General features: G+C 46.6%; 1 protein-coding gene and 1 pseudogene across 5 annotated transcripts in view; one reads left to right on the forward strand and one right to left on the reverse strand.

The window, feature by feature from the left end:
• The window catches only part of TBX15 (T-box transcription factor 15), a 252,746-nt gene that overhangs the window by 179,631 nt on the left and 53,694 nt on the right, over positions 1–19,421 (forward strand). Inside the window, exon 9 of one of the 5 annotated variants that reach the window (XM_090053666.1) lies at positions 310–3,380. The exons of the other annotated variants lie outside the window; for them this stretch is intronic. Within the exon in view, the coding sequence (XP_089909792.1) occupies positions 310–338 (29 nt within the window). The 3' untranslated portion in view covers positions 339–3,380. Of the gene's footprint in view, positions 1–309; positions 3,381–19,421 lie in introns of those variants that run through there. 5 annotated transcript variants of the gene reach the window in all.
• The window catches only part of LOC149873957 (uncharacterized), a 33,202-nt pseudogene continuing 26,580 nt past the window's right edge, over positions 12,800–19,421 (reverse strand).

The raw sequence follows: 19,421 nt of genomic DNA on the forward strand, positions 1-19,421 counted from the left end.
ATCATACTGCAATGCAGAATACACTATGGAGTCCCCTTCAATGGTAAGGGCTTGACACCCCGCACACCACTTTTACCTGCTCTCAATAAGCACTTGCATGTGTGGTTTCCAAACAGCATCCACTCACTTTTGGCTTGCCTGCAAAGGATGGATGCTGGTTTCTGGCTTCTGTGCCCTGGAGGAGAGGGTGCTGCAACCTGTGCTGCCATTGGACAGGATGGAATTGCTTCTGTGACAGCATAGGTGGACAGGCTTGTCTTTGATTGTTATTTATATGTATTCAGCAGTAATCAATTTTTTTTTCTACAGTCCAGGATGAGGAGGCCCCACATACTTAGTGCTGAAGCCTGTTTTGCACAGGTAACCAGGGATGACAGAAACACATCCACTGATGAAATCTTATCTCAAAGCAGTGAGGATGCTGACTTTGTTCCAGGCATGGGAGATTGTTCTGAGCAAGAATACCATGTGAATATGGAAGCTTCATCCAGCTCAAATGAGGAGTTAGTGCCACAAGCAGAAGTGATGCCGACACTTCCAGTGGGAAAGGGAAGAGGACCAGCTCGGGGTCACTGTGGAAGACTGAGGAGAGCTGCAACAGGATGTGGAGTAGAACCATTGCCACCACCCCCAGAAAACATTGTGGATGATGACACATTTAAAGGAAGGAATGGCAGAGTGTGGGGAAAATGTCCACAGCTAATATGTCATCAGAGAACAGCCAAGGACATAGTCCATGAAAATGCTGGGCCAACAAGAGAAAGTAATAAAGACACAGTGGTGGAAATGTTCCACCTGTTTCTCCCACAAGATATCATGACTGCTATCATAAAAGAAACAAAGAAAGAGGCAGAAAGAAGAATCAGGGAGTAGAATGATAGCCATCTGAAAATAGAAAGGAGTGTAAAAAGCTGGATGAAACAGAGCTGAAAGCCTACATTTGCCTCCTACTGCTGAGTAGTCTATACTATGGTGGTCACAAGACATTGGAGGAGTTCTGGGAGCAATGCACTGGGTGCCCTTGCTTCTGTGCCACCATGAGTTGAAAACGATTCCAACAAATCACCAAGTACCTGAGATTTGATAGCAAACTGACATGTGAGGAAAGGAGAGCTGTGGACAAGCTTGCTGCCTTCAGAGATATTTTGACACAATTTGTGGAGCAGCTCAAGAAATGGTATATTCCAGAAATACACCTGATGGTTGATGAGCAGCTCATTGCATTCAGGGGTCACTGTCCCTTGAGAGAGTATATGCTCAGCAAGCCTGCCAAATATGGCTTGAAAATGTGGTGGTGCTGTGATGCAGCAACCTCATTCCCCCTGTCTGGAGACATCTACCTGGGCAAGCAACCAGAAGCTCCATGCCAAGTGTGATGACTATAGGTGTTGTAGGGCTTGCTGCCCCTGCCCTGAGCTTGTTTTCCTACAGATAGTGACAGGGTGGACCTTGGCTTCAGATCACCTGGTCTGCCAGGAAGTTGGTCTTATGTATCTCACCTGCCACAACTTTAATGATATTGTATTGCTAGGAGGCAATGCCCAAGGTGATCCTGCCTGGTCTCAATCCCTGTTTTTTTCTGTGGGGCTCCAAACCTCCCCTGTACCACGACCTAGCTTCTCCAGATGGCACTCATTCTCTGAAGCCAGATCTTAATGCTGCCTGTTGGTCTATTGGTCCACCTCAGCTTTAGTTAGGCATATACCCTTCCAGGGCTGGCCTTGGCCTGCACTCAAATATCCAAAAAAAAGAAAGCAAAACCAGACTGCACTCAGTCTCTTTGCCAGATTCAGTCCATGTCTCTTTCACTTGGGGTCAGGCTCTCATGTCCCAATCACAGCAAAAAAACCCAGTTAATCCAGTCACTGCTCTGCACAGGCCTGCCCAAGCTTACTCGTGAACATTCACAGTCCCAATGGGATCTCTCCCACATGCAACAAGGCTCTAACCTGAAAACAGCAATTCTTCTGGCCTCTCTCCTGGATCCTCAGCTGTCACTCTGCTCCAGGGATTTCCAGAAACCTTGTGTGTACAGGCCTCCCCTTCTCCGGGGTTACACTTGCAGCATTTCTCCAGCAGGTTTCTCAACATTCGCCTGCCAGGACACTTAGCTGCTCCTGTCTCTGTGGCTCGCAGGGAATAGACCCCACTCTGCCCCTCTCTGAGCAGCCTCCCTCCTCCAATCCAGAGTGAGATGCTGCTTCAGAAGTGTGGTGATTGCTTCTCTTCCCTTCCAGTCTCCAGCTGCAGCCCCGCTGGCCCCCCATGCTGTAAGTGTTGCTTGCTTTCACTTTTGCTGTCTGTTGCTGCAGGCTGCTTTTCTTCTTCTGACCTCCCATGCCCAGCATGTAAGACACCTTGGGGATTTTGTTTACTCTTTCTCCTTCACACCAAGGTAATCTTCATACCCAGGTGATTGAAAAACTGGTTCATCCCTGGTACAAGATGAGAAGGAATATTGTGGGTAACAATGTCTTTACAAGTACTGACCTGGCAGAAATACTGCTACAGCAAGACTTGTGCTATGTGAGTACAATTTGGAAAATTAAGGCCAACATCCCCCCCAAAATGCAAGCAAATTGAAGAAGGGAAAGTTTTTAATCCATTTTTTGCTTTTGATAGAGAACTCACCCTAGTTTCCTATGTTTCAAATAAGTCCAAAGTTGTGCTGTTGCTGTCTAGCATGCACCATGACCTGTCAGTGGGTGAAGAGCAAAGAAAGCCAGACATCATCCATGACTACAATAAAAACAAGGGTGGGGTGGATAACCTTGACCACTTAGTCTTTATGACCAATGACACTATTTTTAAATATGCTGGATCTGGCTGCCATTGCCAGCTTCATCATTTGGCTAGGCCACAGCGCAAAGTGAAAGCAAACATCACATTTAAGAAGACTAAGCTTTTTTTTGCAGGAGATTGGAGAACAGTTGAAAACATAGAATGATGGATACACATAATCTGTCTAAATCTGTCAAGTCTGGCATGACTACCTTAAATTACAAATTGCCACAACACACCCCAGTAGAACCTTCTGCAAGCATGAGTGGACATTGTGCTTTTTTGTCCAAGGACAGATGACAGGAAAATCCAGAAATGATGTGAAGATTGTAAATGATTTGCTTGTGTGCACCACAGTATATCAATGCTGCTTTGTGAGGAATGCAATATTTAGTTAAAACAGTAAGGAAATGTTTTTGGAAGTAATTGTTAGTTTTAAAACAGTGTGAACTACAGACTTAGTAAATTGTTCATTCACGTTTTGAAACTCTAAAAAAAGTTTAAATTTTGTTCAGCGTTCTAGATAAATAATATTGTGGGTTCAAATGATCATAAATACTCTTTCAAACCATCAGTATGTTTAATAAATAGTTTTTGGTACATTTATACTGTTGTCACTGGTTCCAGTTTGTTCATGCGGGTGAGGTAACTAGTTACCCCATGAGAACAACAATGATTCTGGTTTCATGAGAACAGATGAGGTTGAAACACAGAAAATGTGCAGTGGGATTCTGATTTAACAAGTGTAAACCCCACAATTCCTGACCAGAAAGCTTTTCTTACAAGGAAATTTGTGAGTTTTCAATTCCTCACAATAGTTGAGATTCAGTTGCGCTTGAATCCAAAACCAAGAACTTTTCTGGGTTTACTTAGCCATAATACCTGTTTTTTCTCTCTTCAACTGATGTCACAATTGTGCCAAGGGGGTTCTTTAATTCAGTCCTCTGCCACTTTCATCCATAATTCCCACAGCTCTAACAGCTGAAGCATAATGAGATTTTAAAAAATGATTTCTGAATTCTGGAGAAAATTATCAAAGAGACCATTCTTGGTAAGCTGGCTGAGGGCAACATCCTGAGGGACAGCCAGCACAGGTTTGTCACAGGTAGGTATTGCCTGACCAATCTCATCTCCTTCTATGACCAGGTGACATATCACCTGGACAAGGGAGATGAGACTGATGTCATATACCTGGACTTTAAAAAAGCCTTTGATCTGGTGTCCCATGACCTCCTCATGGAAAAATTGACCAACTGTGGCCTCGGAAAATTGGCAGCTGGGAAATTGGCTCTGAGGTCAGACCTAGAGAGTAGTAGTCGATGGTAGCAAATCATTATGGTGCTACATGACCAGTGGTGTCCCCCAAGGCTCTGTCCTTAGACTGGTTCTCTTTAATGTCTTTATCAGCAAAGTGAACACTGGTGTCAGAAGCACACTGGCTAAGTTTGCTGATGATGCTAAACTTTGGGGCATAGTGTCCACATCTGAGAACTCTGGCTTGCATCCATAGATGCTTCTCAAGTAAATTTCAGGATGTCATCTTCCCACTGTACTCAGCCTTGGTGAGGCTGCAGCTGGGATAATACATCCAATTCTGGGCTCCACAATTCAAGAAGGATGTTGAGAAGCTTGACAGTGTCCAGAGGAGAGCCATGAGCACGATCAGAGGGTAAGAGAATAGGCCTTATGAAGAGAAACTGAGAGCCATGGGACTCTTCATCCTGGAAAAGAGCAGGCTCAGGGGGGACCTGTGGCTGCTTATAAGTACATAAGGGGTGTGCATCTTGATCTGGGGGACTGTCTGTTCACCAGAGTGCCCCAAGGTAAAACAAGGACCAATGGTCATAAACTCCTCCAAGACCATTTTAGGCTAGACATAAGAAAAACATTTCTTTACTGTCCGAGCCCCAAGACCTGGAATAGACTCCCTCTAGAAGTGGTGCAGGCACCTACTCTGGACTCATTCAAGAAATGTCTGGATTCTTATCTTGCTGGGATCCTTTGATCCTAACTGACTTCCTGCCCCTGGGGCAGGGGCTAGACTTGATGATTTTCGAGGTCCCTTCCAGCCATAACGTCTATGAAATCAATTAATATTCCAATGCATCTCCCAGGCTAGTGAAACAGTGGCCCAGAAAAGCTTAATGAACTAAGATTGCCTGCAATAGTCCCAAAGTATCCATCCATCCGTTTCCATTTCCAGAGCTCCCTGGCTTCACTCTTCACTTTTCTGCCTTCCTTCTTTTTATTTATCACAGCAATAATAATAAGGAAAGCATTATTGACAGTTGTAGTTTAATCCCATAAAACTATATTGTGGCCCTTCTCCTCAGACAAACTTTTCAGTACAGAACTAAAAGAATACAAGTTCTGGGCTACATGCAGAGGATACTTTGAAAAATGGTCCAGTTTGTCACCCGATAAGCCTGAGCTGTGAACATAGCATATTCAGGTAAAAGCATGAGGACCTGTTCCTGCAGACTCCTCTCCTGGTCCCATGGTCTTAAGCTCCTTTCTTCCTCTGCATGTTTCTTAACACCACCAGGCCTAGGCCTTCCATACATATTCTACTCTATATGGGACCTCCTAAATATTAGTTCTGAAAGTCAGAGGCATAGCAAGCAGAGTTGATGCCAAGTGCAAACCCTACAAGAGAGTAGAGAGTGGGGCAGGGGAGTAGAAGTCTTACCCATGCCAGGAACTCCTATATAGTCCTCAGCTGCACTGTTGCCACTGCTACTACATGCTTGCTTGCCCCAGATATTGTTCTCAAAACCATTGAAATAGCTTCTGCCAAGGACTGTTTTTGAGTTCCCAGTATGGGAATGCTGCCAGGCCATGGACTATATGCAGAGGGAGGGGGAGGGATTCTGGTGTCTCTCCTAATTTGGCACCAGGATGGGTGCCCTTTCTCCCACTCCTGGGTATGCAACTACTGAAAGTCCTGTTTTAGAAAGGCTTGTCTTCCAGTCCAAAGCAGAAAAACCTACTTTCCAACAGAATATTTAAACCCTTCTCTTTGAAGAAAGCCTTTCATACCACAGCACAAAGCCACTTCATACCTTCACTCAGTTCCTATTTTATAGTGGGGACCTTTTCATTAGAATTTCAGCTTCCATGTTTGATTGTGAGGTGACAGTGGAAAGATCTTTATCATCATGCTCAGCATAGTACTTAACACACAAATCAAAGAATAAGCCAACAAAAATGTCTTTCTACTCTGGCCCAGGCACTTGAGGATGGGCTCTCTGGCTCCCAGTGCAGCAGTCAGGCCTCCTCTTGTAGGAAGCAGTGACCACTTCCTTCTTCCTTTCAGATTGTCCCTTCACAGTCTTCTCCCTTAGCTCTTTCCTCTTCGGTGTTAAATTCCCAGAGGAACACTGCCTCATTATTAGAAGGCCCACAGCTGAATGCCCTTAACAGTGCTAGCCACTCCTTCTTAAGGGGACAGATGACCCTGTTACACAAGGATAAAATGTTTGAGCTACAGACACTCAGTGGGTTAGTGGCAGGTTATTGTTGAACCCCACAGCACCTGGCCTGCTGCCTAACCTACTGTGTCAGTTTCATAATAGCAGGTGAAAGACAATGAAGGCATTCATGGTCTGTTATTTGAGTGTTTTATGAATGATGTTTCTTTAATTCATGTTTTAACATTTTAATGAACTTGGGAATTGATGTGATGACAGAAGCTGCCAATGTGGGGAAGTCTTGGCTGTATATTTCACATGGTGCCTACTTTACAAGTCAGATGTGTAACTAGTGGCACCAAATTCATTACTTTTTCAGACAGTATCAGCAACACTTCACATTAGTACCAGCTGCCCCAGGGTCTCCCTTTCCAACTGTCAAGGCAGAAGCTGGCATAGACCAAAGAGCTGTTCTATTAACATGTGCTGCTTCTGAAACATAGCAACCAAGGTGCTACTAACCATTAGAGAATCAGAAAGAGCCATAGACAGCAGAAGCAGTTAGCTCCTGCAGTGCCCTGGGCAGTGTGTCAAACACTGGAGAGTGGGACAACGTGAGGCAAAGATTCTTACTTTCCCCAGCTCTCTCTGCATTCAGGTAGCAGTTCCTTCAGTTGTACTAGCATGTAGTTGTGGTGATGCAGCTGAGGAGCAGGTTTAGCAGAGGGAACCAGACTGTCCCTGCCTCCCCAGGAGCCTTTCCTACAGTGTTCAGCCATAAAAGTCAGGAAACCCTGTGTCCCATAATGCACTGGGGGGTTGAGCTAAGTGGCATCCCTTTATGGGACTTTGCAATGGGAGGTGCAGCTCCATGCCCAGTAAAGTATCTGGAACAGGTGGCAGAGAACAGGGTCCCAGGGACAGCCCCTGGAAAGCCCATGCCACGAGACTGCTGCAGCTAGTGTGCAGGAAGCCTGTCTGTAAGGTGCAGCAGCCTCAGGGCAGCCCCATACAATATGGAGCACAGAGCTGCCCAGCTTGTATGGTTAGGCAGTACAGGGCTGCATTTGCCACAGGAAAGGCTCCCAGAACAGGGAGGGATTGGGGGCGGGCAGCTAAAGTGCCCTGCTTGCCCTACCCTAGTTACTTTACTAGTTATCACACTTTCATACTATTGGACTTTATTTCTGGTCTCTCTTGTGAGTTTCAAATGCTTTAAAAGACTTATCCTTTCTTTCTGTTTAGAACAATAATCAGAAGTGCTTGTTTGGTCTGGTCTCTCCATCAGTATGCTATCCCAAAGACCCCATCCCAATCCCACAGACATACCACGTGAGTCCTCCTGTCCTATTCCTTTCCCTTCCCACCCCGCCATGTTATGAATATACAGGGTTTTTTTTTCATTAACTATAGCTGCTTAATAACTGCTATATCATAAGAGTAGCAGGTGGGGCTATGATATCATAAGAGTAGCGGGTGGGTGGGAAGCTGGGTGGGTGTTTGTTGCCACCCAGTTGATTGATGATTGCTGTTGATGTTGTAGGTGGTAAGCTCTTCTGGCTTTTTTTTTTAAATTTTTCTGGACTACATTTCCCAGCATGTCCAAGCTCACCGATCTTTGTACAGTTTCCAATGGGGGCTCCCATTGGAACCCTCCTATTGCCTGCCCCGGTACATCGTCAATCTGTTTGTATAGTGCCACATACAGCTTTTGGAGGTGTCTCGTGAATTGTTTTATACATGTTTTTGGAATGTTTTTCAAAATGTGGCTTGCTATTTTGCTCCCCACCCCCGCCAGGCCTCATTCACGTCGGAGACGGTGTGTGATGCCCCCCTCGCCCAAACCACTCACAGTCTGGAAGCAACAAACCCCTAGCCCAGTCCAGATTTCTTCCCCCTTCCCCTAACTGTCCTCCCTTCCTCCCCATGTCCGCAACACTGCATGCCCCTGTAGACAGACACAGATTTGAAGTGTAAAAAAATGAATTAATTTTAGAACAAAGCACTTCTAGGGGTTGTTGTCAGCAATATATCCTTCCGGACAGTCATGCACAAGGGCTGCTTAACCAGCCTATTGTGCAGCATGCATGCTGTCACAATAAAGGCCGTTATATTTTCTTCAACCACACTGAGCCAGCACATAAGTGCCCTCCATTGTCCTTTCAGTCAGCTGAACACCCATTCCAGGACCATCCTGCAACTGCTGAGGTGGTAGTTGAAAGCCAGCTTCTGTGGGTCGGTAATGCTCCCTCCACAAGGCTTCATGAGCCAGGGCTTTAGGGGGTAGGTAACATCCACTAATATAACCAGGGGAACAGTGACCCCGTATATCACTGTCTCTTCCATGCTGGGTGCATAGTGTCCTTTCTCCATGAGGGCAGGCAGAGGGGAGTTTCTGAACATGCATGCATCATACGCGCTGCTAGTCCAGCTGGTAAAAATTTCATAGATTTCATAGATTTCATAGACATTAGGGCTGGAAGGGACCTCAAAAGATCATCGAGCCCAGCCCCCTGCCCAAAGGGCAGGAAGTCAGCTGGGGTCATAGGATCCCAGCAAGATAAGCATCCAATTTGCTATTGAAGGTGTCCAATGTAGGTGCTTGAACCACCTCCGCTGGCAGACTGTTCCAGACCTTGGGGGCTCGGACAGTAAAGAAATTCTTCCTCATGTCCAGCCTGAAACGATCTTGCAGGAGTTTATAAGCATTCAACCTCATCATCCCTTGGGGTGCTCTGGTGAACAAGTGTTCCCCCAGATATTGGTGGTCACCCCTGATAAACTTGTAGGTGGCCATCAGATCACCCCTGAGCCTCCGCTTTTCCAGGCTAAAGAGTCCCATGTCTCTCAGCCTATCATCGTAAGGTCTATTTTCCTGACCTCTGATCATGTGCGTGGCTCTTCTCTGGACTCTCTCAAGCTTCTCCACATCCTTTTTGAATTGTGGAGCCCAAAACTGGACGCAGTACTCCAGCTGCGGCCTCACCAAGGCCAAATACAGGGGGAGAAGGACATCCTGGGATTTGCTTGAGAAGCATCTATGGATGCAAGCCAGTGTTTTGGTTGCTTTATTAGCCGCAGCATCCCCTCGCAGGCTCATGTTCATCTTGTGGTCAATGATGACCCCCAAGTCTCTTTCTTCCATAGCGCTAGCCAGCGTAGCACTGCCGAGCCTATAAGGATGCTGCAGTTTTTTTTTTCCCAAGGTGGAGAACCTCGCATTTTTCGGTGTTAAACACCATCAGGTTCTCATCCGCCCATTTCCTGAGCCTGTCCAGGTCAGCCTGGATCACTCGCCTGTCTTCTGGCGTGGATGCTTTGCCCCAAAGTTTGGTATCATCAGCGAATTTGGCCAGTCCGCTCCTGACTCCAATGTCCACATCATTAACGAAGAAGTTAAACAATATGGGTCCAAGGACACAGCCTTGGGGGACCCCACTGGTCACAGGACACCATGATGAGTGACTGCCATCAATTACTACCCTCTGGGTCCAACCACGGAGCCAATTTCCCAGCCAGTGGATCATAGTGGACCCAAGACCACAATTGGCCAGTTTCGCCAAGAGGTGATCATGGGATACCGAATCAAAGGCTTTTTTGAAGTCAAGATATATGACATCAATCTCTTCTCCCTTATCCAGGCGATAGGTCACCTGGACATAGAAGGAAATGAGCTTGGTCAAGCAAGACCTACCCGCAACAAACCCGTGCTGGCTATCCCTTAGGATGTTTGCATGAGCCAGTCCATTAAGGATAGCTTCTTTAATAAACTTTTCTAAGATCTTCCCCGGGATAGAAGTCAGGCTGATGGGCCTATAGTTAGCCGGATCCACTCTCCTCCCTTTCTTGAAGATAGGCACCACATTGGCCTTCTTCCAGTCTTCAGGCACTATACCAGCGCACCAGGAGTTTTCAAAGATCCGTGCCAGGGGCTGGGCTATGATGCTCGCCAGCTCCTTGAGTTCCCTGGAGTGTAGATTGTCAGGGCTGGCTGACTTGAAGGTATCCAGCTTCTCAAGATGTTCCTTCACGACGTCAGCATTAATGGAAGGCAGGGGATCTACCACACCCGGACTTCCCTGTCCCGTAACGGGCATGGGTGTCTCATGGTACTGATGAAAGTCTGACACAAAGTACCTATTTAATAGGTCGGCTTTTTCCTGGGTGTCAGTTGTCAGTTGTGCCTTCTGGTTCAGCAGGGGTCCAATGTTGCCCTTGCTTTTCCTCCAGCTCCCCACATATCTGAAAACAGACCTTTTATTGTCCTTGATGCTCGAAGCTAGTTGGAGTTTAGTTGCAGCCTTGGCTTTCCTGTTTTGCTCCCTGCAGGACTGGACTAGTGCAGATTACTCCTCCTCGGAGGTGAATCCCATCCTCCATCCTTTGTAGCCTTTCTTTTTAGCCTTAGGAGGTCTGCTAGGTCCCTGGAGAGCCAGGGGGGCTGCTGTGCCCTCTTGCTGCCTTTCCTCTGAGATGGAATAGAATTAGCTCGTCCATTGAGGATCACTCCCTAGATGAGCAATCGCTCTTCTTGAACTCCCCTCTCCCTGGGGTCATGGTCCCTTAGGGCCTCACTGACTAGCCTCCTGAGCTTGTCAAAGTTGACTTTCCTGAAGTCAAGGACTTCTGTGTTGCTGACTGACTTGCCAGCTTTACGACAGATGGTGAAGGTGATCAGCTCACGGTCGCTGTTACCCAGCTTCCCATCGATCACTAGGTCGCCGATTAGATCATTCGCAGTAGCCAGTACCAGGTCGAGCAGCGCTTTGCCTCTCATTGGCCCATAGACTTCTTGAGTCAGGTAGAGGTCATCCATGCATGAGAGGAAGCTTTGCGACCACTAGGATTTTGCTGAGTGATCCTTCCATGAGATGTCTGGGTAATTGAAGTCACCCATGACAACCATGGTCCTGGGGCATGCGGCCTCAGTCAGTTCCCAGGCAAACTTCGGGGCAAAGCATCCATGCCAGAAGATAGGCGGGTGATCCAGGCTGACCTGGACAAGCTCAGCAAATGGGCGGACGAGAACCTGATGGTGTTTAACACCGAAAAATGGAAGGTGCTCCACCGTGGGAAGAAAAACCTGAAGCATCCTTATAGGCTTGGCAGTGCTACGCTGGCTAGCACTACAGAAGAAAGAGACTTGGGGGTCATCATTGACCACAAGATGAACATGAGCCTGCAATGCGATGCTGTGGCTAATAAAGCGACCAAAACTCAGGCTTGCATCCATAGATGCTTCTCGAGCAAATCCCGGGACGTCATTCTCCCCTTGTACTCAGCCTTGGTGAGGCCGCAGCTGGAGTACTGCGTCCAGTTTTGGGCTCCACAATTCAAAAAGGATGTGGAGAAGCTTGAGAGAGTCCAGAGGAGAGCCACGTGCATGATCAGAGGTCAGGAAAACAGATCTTACGATGATAGACTGAGAGAGTTGGGACTCTTTAGCCTGGAAAAGCGTAGGCTCAGGGGTGATCTGATGGCCACCTACAAGTTTATCAGGGGTGACCACCAGGATCTGGGGGAACGTTTGTTCACCAGAGCGCCCCAAGAGATGACTAGGTTGAACGGTCACAAACTCCTGCAAGATCGTTTCAGGCTGGACATAAGGAAGAATTTGTTTACTGTCCGAGCCCCCAAGGTCTGGAACAGTCTGCCAGCGGAGGTGGTTCAAGCACCTACATTGAACACCTTCAAGAGTAAATGGGATGCTTATCTTGCTGGGATCCTATGACCCCAGCTGACTTCTTGCCCTTTGGGCAGGGGGCTGGGCTCAATGATCTCCTGAGGTCCCTTCCAGCCCAGATGTCTATGAAATCTATGAAATCTATGAAACTCCTGGTCAAGCTCAGGACTTTGGGTGGGAGGTCTGTAGTAGACTCCCACCGTTGTGTCCCCTGTGCTGTGTTCCTTAAGGATTTTAACCCAGAGGATCTCCAGTAGTCCACCCTGGTCACCAATATCAGCTTTTAGGGACATGTAACTTTCCTTAACATAGAGAGCTACACCCCCACCCCTCTTATCTAAAATGTTCATGTACCAGCCCTGGTGGTCCACCACAGTTTACAGGATCACAGAGGCATATCCTTTCTTCTCCCTGCAGGGCACAGCACTGGGATGCGAGTGCTGTCTAAAGCCCCCATGCAGTTTAGGAACACCTTCTCATTAAAGCCATCTATGACTTGCTGTGGATTCTACAAGTCAATACATTTCTTTGCAGTGATCTCCTTAAGCAGCTGGTATACCTCACAAGTTGCAAACTGGGTGGCAATGGAATGGAAGCTGGATGCGCTGGCCAGTTTCATGATGGCCATTGCAACCCTCTTGTCTGGTGAGATGGCCCAATGCATGTTTGTGTCTGTTGTGCCCTGCAGGGTCAGGACCTGAGGCACAGTGAGGAGAAGATTCCTTTTGCCTTGAAGGGAGGGAGGGGTTTTTCCCTCTGTTTGTTGATCATGGAGCCTCCCGGTTGCAGAACAGGGAACGAGCTTGTAAATTGACAGTCAGTAACTTTTATTTGTTTATTTACACTCTGATGAATGAGGTGCGTAGGTACGGCAGCTTGATTAAAGGTGTTTGTTTACGAAACAAATCAACAGCTCTTTCTCTCTTTACTCTCTCTGTACTACTCGGATCGGATCGCAAATCAGGTCGGTGCGCAGGGAAAGGGGTATGCCAGGGACAGTCGGTGGTGGAGAAGCGCTGAGACGGTTGGCCAGATCGTGGTAGAAGGGACTGATCTGCTGGTCCCAAAATGGCTTCTGCCGTGGCGTGGGCTCAGCAAAGCTTTTAAAGACTTTCTCCCGCTCCTCCCCCCTGCTCCTCCTGACGTCAGACTGGAAAACTGTTTTCGTGCCTTTTCTAAGCTGGTGGGAGGGGCTGGGTGTTAAACTTTGTGCTTACGGCACTCTAACTGAGGTGAAATACAAAACAGTGGCCTACCTCGTTATGTGTGGCCCCAGTATTGAGATGATATAATAGAATGTCTTCCTTTTCATTCGCAATATCTCCAGCTACTGCTGCTCATTCCAAGTGGTCAGCATAATTCACTCCCACCACTCTGAGCTGCTCTCACGGGCCCACACTGTATGGATTCTGGTCCTCCTCTTCAGGTTGCTCAACAGATCCTGGTCAAATTCCACTTGTTCACTTTGCTGTGTGTATTCCAAGCCCCCTGAGTACCTGTTCTTATTATTGTCATTGATGTTAAAGCAGGACCACAACTTGCCACTGAACACTGTAGCACAGTTTCTATCCTTCCCAAGCATTTCCGCAGCAATCCTCAGGTAAACAGTATTTGCAGAAACAGTACTGCCACCTCCTTCTCCTCCTCCCCTATGTCCTCCTTCATGTCCTCCTCCTGCTCCATGTCCTCCATCATGTCATGTATTTCATCCTTATTCTCCATTTTGCTTCTCTCCATCAGCAACAGCCTTTCACCCATCTGCAACAAGCAGGGGGCAGGGAATGTGTGGTTAGTCTGGAGCTTGGTGTAGCTGCTTTTTCAACACTTCACCCCAGCATCCCTGGGCATTGGGACTTTTGCACATCCTTTTATCCTGAGTTTTGCAACCACAGGTGTCCTGATGTAATCAAGCTTACAAACAAAAAATGTTTTGCTGACTCCTCTCCTAGCTACTCAAAACATTTACCACTTTAAGGGAAATCAGGCTGTGCTTCTGTAATAAAATTATTTGGCACAAGCAGGCAGGTAGGTATCAAGTTTTGCAACATTCTGGGCCATTGAGCAGCCATCCCAAAGTACAATGGCCTTATTTACACCATCACCAGGTCTTTTTTGCTGGGTGCTTCATCACTTTTGGGTGTTTTGTTACTTACAGGTAATTACTTCACAATCCTTGGAATTTTCTCAAACCCTCATGCAAGCACCGTCTGAGTATAATGGTCCCCCCCCCCAAATTTGCCAGCCGCTTCCACAAATCACTTGTGCTGTTGACCATGAACTGCTTCACCATGTCTCAGAAAGCCAAGGCCAGCAGCATGGAGCTGATGCCCCAGGAGGCTGATACCTCCAACACAGGCTGAACCTGGGAAAAACTGGAGGAGGACTTAATTGATATTTGGTCAGAGCAAAGGATCATAAACAGGATGAAAAGTAGAAGGAATAAGCCTTTTTATGTTGAGATTGAAAAAGGCATGCAAGCACAAAGGCACACTCATGACTGGACCCAGGTCTGGTGCAAGATCAAGCCCCTGAGATCAGTGTTTTACAAAGCCAAAGATGCGAACTCTCTTCTGGGGCAGGTCGCACAATTACCCGCTTCTGTGACAAGCTGTCCATCATTCTCTCCAAGGATGCAGATGACAATCCAGGTTTGGAGACCCTCAGCGCTAGGGTTGAGGTGGAGGTGGAGGTGGCAGCAGCAGCCCCTCCTCATGGTGAAACCATGAGTATGTCTCAGCTGTTTGGAGACTGCTCCCTGTTCCCTGATGACCATGAGTGCCAGGAAGAACCATTGGTCACCTTACAGTTAGTGCTACTTAGCCCCTCTATTCCATGGAATAGCACAGATGATGAAGTGGAGGGTCAGAAAGAAAACCATGTGGCTGATGCATCATCTTTACCAAGACCCAAGAACATGCTGGACTTGGTAAGTCTCTTCCAATGTGCCTCATGCAACTGCCAGGCAACTCCTGGGATTCATGTGTTACTTTAGGTGGGTAGCCATGTTCTTTCAGTGGCCATGCAGGCTGGGTTCAACAGGTACTTATTTGCTTTAATTTTTTGCAGCTAGCAGTGGCGATCATGGACCTGTTCCCAGAGCAGTGAGAACTCATAAGTTTTGAGCAGGATGAGTGGTGCCCCAGTATTGCGGAGTCTGTTTCCTTGCCTGCTGGCATTTTGTGCACTGCATGGTGGGAGTGGAGATGTGTACTTTCCTCCTCTTATGGGGAAGGCAACCATTTTTTTCTTTGTTTATCAGCCACTGTGACCCGTGGCCACTGGGAATGGCAGCCTGCTTGCACTTCAGCAGAGCGCTGAAGAGATTTTCACAGCAAGCAGATATGGTCCTGTGAAACCTCACTTGAGGGTTTGGTGGAGCCCTCAGTAATCAGAATGCAATGCAAAGATGCCTGGTGGGCCAAACTCCATGAGTCCCTGCATGAGGAGGATGCCATCCTCGAGCAAGTGTGAGACACCATGAAGAATTTGAAAGACGTGGTCAAGGAGTCCTGTGCTGAATTACAGAGTTCACATGACACTTTCAAGGATGCTTTTCAGTGTGCAGAGCTACCTAAGTAAATGGGTACTGTTAGACCCTGACTTCATGCGGTGCCCAACAACTAAGGAGACGACTGTCCAATTACCCATGGATCCTGTTACTCATTAGCCAAAGAAGAGCAGGGAGCAAACACCAGTACACATTGCTCACAACAGCTTTATTCAGAATGGAGACAGCTTCAGGCGAGCTCCCACACTGACAGAATATGGGGAGCAGCAATGAACAATAGTTTTTTCCACATTTATACACTTTGGTTCATGTTTATTAACATTTATTCTACCCTCACCCCTCCTATGTTCCACCCATTTCTCCTCCCCTCTCAAGCTCCGCCTCTGTTTACTATTTGCTTCATTAGCATGGAATTGCCTATGCATTTCATTCATTTACATGACTTCTTGCTATAAGCACATGTCTAAGACCTTGACTTCTTTTCTTTGGTCAATGGGCAGACTTTGACCAAAACCTAGAACCTTCTGGAGGCTTCTTCACCAATCACCATTCACCTTTTTGCATGTGTTCATCTTGGATTCTGTTACCAATTATGTGTTGTTTTCCACATTCTAATCTATTTTTCTGTTTCAGGTTGTATCATCTTCTAACTTTTTTGGGCCCCTTTATCTTATCTCCTTCCTCACTGTAGCTGGTTCACTGCACACAGACTCACACAGATTCACTTGCTGCTTTTCCCTCAGAAAATGGCTGACACGTTAAAATGGTTACTTAGCATAAGCAAATGGCTGGCTTAGCTATCATTCTGCCTTGTGGTCAGCAGCTCTGCTAGGCCACAGGTCATGTCTTGTATTCAGCTGCAAATCCAGTCCTCCCTAATAATGCAAATTATTGTCACCCTAACAGGTACAAAACTTAAAAGGGAAAAGTCAATCCACTCATTTTACCTCTGTGCAAGACAAGCCGAGAATTAAAGCCAAGCCTGTTCCTCTTAACTCAGTGGGGTCACAGAAGGGCTGTACAACTGCCAGCAGGGCCAGGAGGGTGCCACTGCATTTCAGGGAGACAGGGGTAGTTCAGGGTCATGGTGGGGTGAAGGCAAAGAAGCCCAAGTAACTGCTGTAATACTATGTTTTACACAGTAAACAGGGGGGATACCTGGATGTGTCACCCCCCCCTGCCCAGCAGCCAGCCCAGCTTGCTTTTTGGAAAGCCATCAGCCACTTTGCAAACTCAGGGCCACATTGTCTTCCTGCTCTTTTTTGGCTCACGCTTCACAAGCCTTCCTTGACCTACTTTGCTTGCAAACAAACCCAGGGACTTTGCAAACTTTTATGCCTTCTTTTTGTGCTCTTTCCAGCCCGGTGCCAGACTCTCTGTTTTTTTCCCCACACCAAAATGAGGCTGCTGGAGGGAGGGGGTTGCCCCACTCAAGCATTATACATTAAGGAAGCAGAGGTCGGGTTGTGTATTCACTGTATCGACAGGGGAGGTTTGAGGCGGTTGAGGGATGACAGCACAGAGAAGGACTCATCCCAGTAACAAGACTTGCCCCTGGGGGGCATAACAATGTGAATGCAGGGTTCCGGAAGGCTGCAGGATGATCAAGTGGGGTACAGTGAAGCTCTGAGTGCTATTTGATACCTGTGCAATGTGCAACTTGAAAGTGGACATGGCAATGTGATATACGCCACCTTTGGTAAGTGACACCTGACACTTGTCTGTGCCCTGAGGGTCATCCCTAGGGGGCTGCAAATACAAGCAGCTGCCCCAGGCACAGTGCTTTGGGGTCCCCTCAGAGATGGGCAGAGCATACCGGGTGACTCCTCAGCATTGCCGTTGGCCTTGCATCTGATGCTCATCAAATCCCCTTCCCTGCTGGCACCACCGTGGCATGCAGGATTGGCTCTGCATCAGGAGGGTGTGTTCAATTTGTCCAAGGCCCTGCACCAGTGGCATAACATGGGTCAGCTCTGGTTGGGGGGTATGTATTATTTAGTCCAAATTTATTGTAAATGAGTCTGGTGGAATTTTAGGGGTACAAATTCCTATGCTCTTTTAAACCTCCCTCCCTCTGGTTTTTACATTCCTTTGTACTGCTAGCCACAGGCTGATCCATCCCTGCTGATATGACAAGAGGCAGAAAGGGAAAGGAAGAAAGAAAGAGAAAATGAGTATGACAACACTTCCTTCAGGATTCATGATTGTAACGGTTCAATTCCACCTTATATATGTGGCCAATGTATGTTCTATATACTTCTGTTAAATATAAAATTACAGTTTGATTCCTTACCATGAGAAAACAGATACTGAGTGGAAGGGGGGTGGTGAAGGAAATGTCCACTGTGGTGGTTCTGCTTATGTTCGAGCTCTAGCCCCTTTTCCTATGATTGCCTGTGTTTGGGTCCCTGTAGTATATTCTGACTCTCGCTTGCCACGTCTCATTTATTCTTGATGTTATTAGTTGGGAAGTATTACTTCTTTTCTACCACAGTCAGACACCTGCAATCTACATGGGGATTTACTGGGCCACAACCTCTCTTGAATCTGTTCTAGACGATACCCAAAATTTTAAGTCATTGATTGAATCACAATCTTATTTAGGTTAATCACTTTAAAAAAAATTGTTATTGAACTTTATCAGTTAGGCAGACTGTGGTTATTGTATGCTGTTCAGATACATCTTCATTTTTTACTTCAGAAATCTTCGGCTGGCTCGCTCCACTCTCCCATAATATCCAGTTTAGGTTAATTGAAACTTAACAGTGGAACTAAACAATGAAACAATATATATATCCCTTGGCTCTCTCACCCATGAAATCATCTAGAGTCCAATTGACTCTACCATATGTTCAAACACAACAAAGGAAATGAGAAACACAATTTTTGTTTTGACCTGTAAGGTAGATACTTTTCTTTTCTCACCACTGCCTCAGCTGATGTTCCTTCACTGTTTGGAGCCTCCCCCGCCCCAGCTTTTTTTTTTTTTTTGAAGATGAACCTTCTTTTCTATTGATTCCAGGCTTAACAAGACCTGGTCAAGTCATTTCCCTCTGTCAAGGTTCAGGGGTCTCTCTCCTCCAGTGACCTTAATTTCTTTTTACTTTCGGTTTTTCATTCGGTGTCACACCCCTCCCTTCCCAGCATTTGTTCTATCTTAAAGGAGCAGCTTCTCTGGAAGTGGGCTGTCCTTTCGCTGCTTCTTGCCATGTTCACTCTCATTTCCCGCAGCAAGCATTCCACTCCCAGCCAATGCCTCTTCACACCCACCTCCTGGTTCCTGAACTTGTTTTACTTCTTCCTCCCGGTTGCTGATTACAAATACTGTTGAGATTTCCTCTTTGTGTAATATTTGAATTATGGAGGCTTTTTTCACAGGCTTTGGCTGGAGCATCAGCTTGAGTATGGTTAGAATTGCACAAATTCTGTAGATCCATTTCATGTTATTCTTGCCCTTCTCCTGGTTGGTGGCCTGTTGGCTAATCAGTGTATTATGGAATTGGAACTAGAGGATTGCTGCTGGCCCCAAATGCGTAGGGTTTCTTCTTGGTTGCTGGCCAAGACCTCTAGCTCCCTCTTGTCCCATGGCTCGGGCTCTTAGCAGCCAGGGTGGTGCTCTGGCATACTCCCTCCCTAGCATCTCCTTCATGGTTACTGGCCATGTCTCAGAAAATGACTGCTGCCTGGTGGCTCTTTCAAACACATACACACACACAGACACATACACCATCAATCTAATAATCAATCAGTCAGTTTCTCTGAATTTCCTGCACAGAAGGAATTCTCTACATTTTCTAAAATACTCATAGACTACTGTATCATGTGTACCTTTAAAAATAATTTTTGCTACAGTAGTCTATGAGGATTTGAGATTTTAGTTTTTTCAAAACCTTAAAGCTAAGGTTTGGCAAAGGCCCTGCTTCCCTCTCTCATGCCTGCTCCTGCATGGTTGTTTAAATAATCAACCAAATAATCAAAACATCAAATAATGAAAAAATCTTACACACATGCACACACACAATCATAAAAGGACTGTATT

This window comes from Crocodylus siamensis, chromosome 1, assembly GCF_052110815.1.
Source record: "Crocodylus siamensis isolate JL-2025a chromosome 1, ASM5211081v1, whole genome shotgun sequence".
Classification (NCBI taxonomy): domain Eukaryota; kingdom Metazoa; phylum Chordata; order Crocodylia; family Crocodylidae; genus Crocodylus; species Crocodylus siamensis.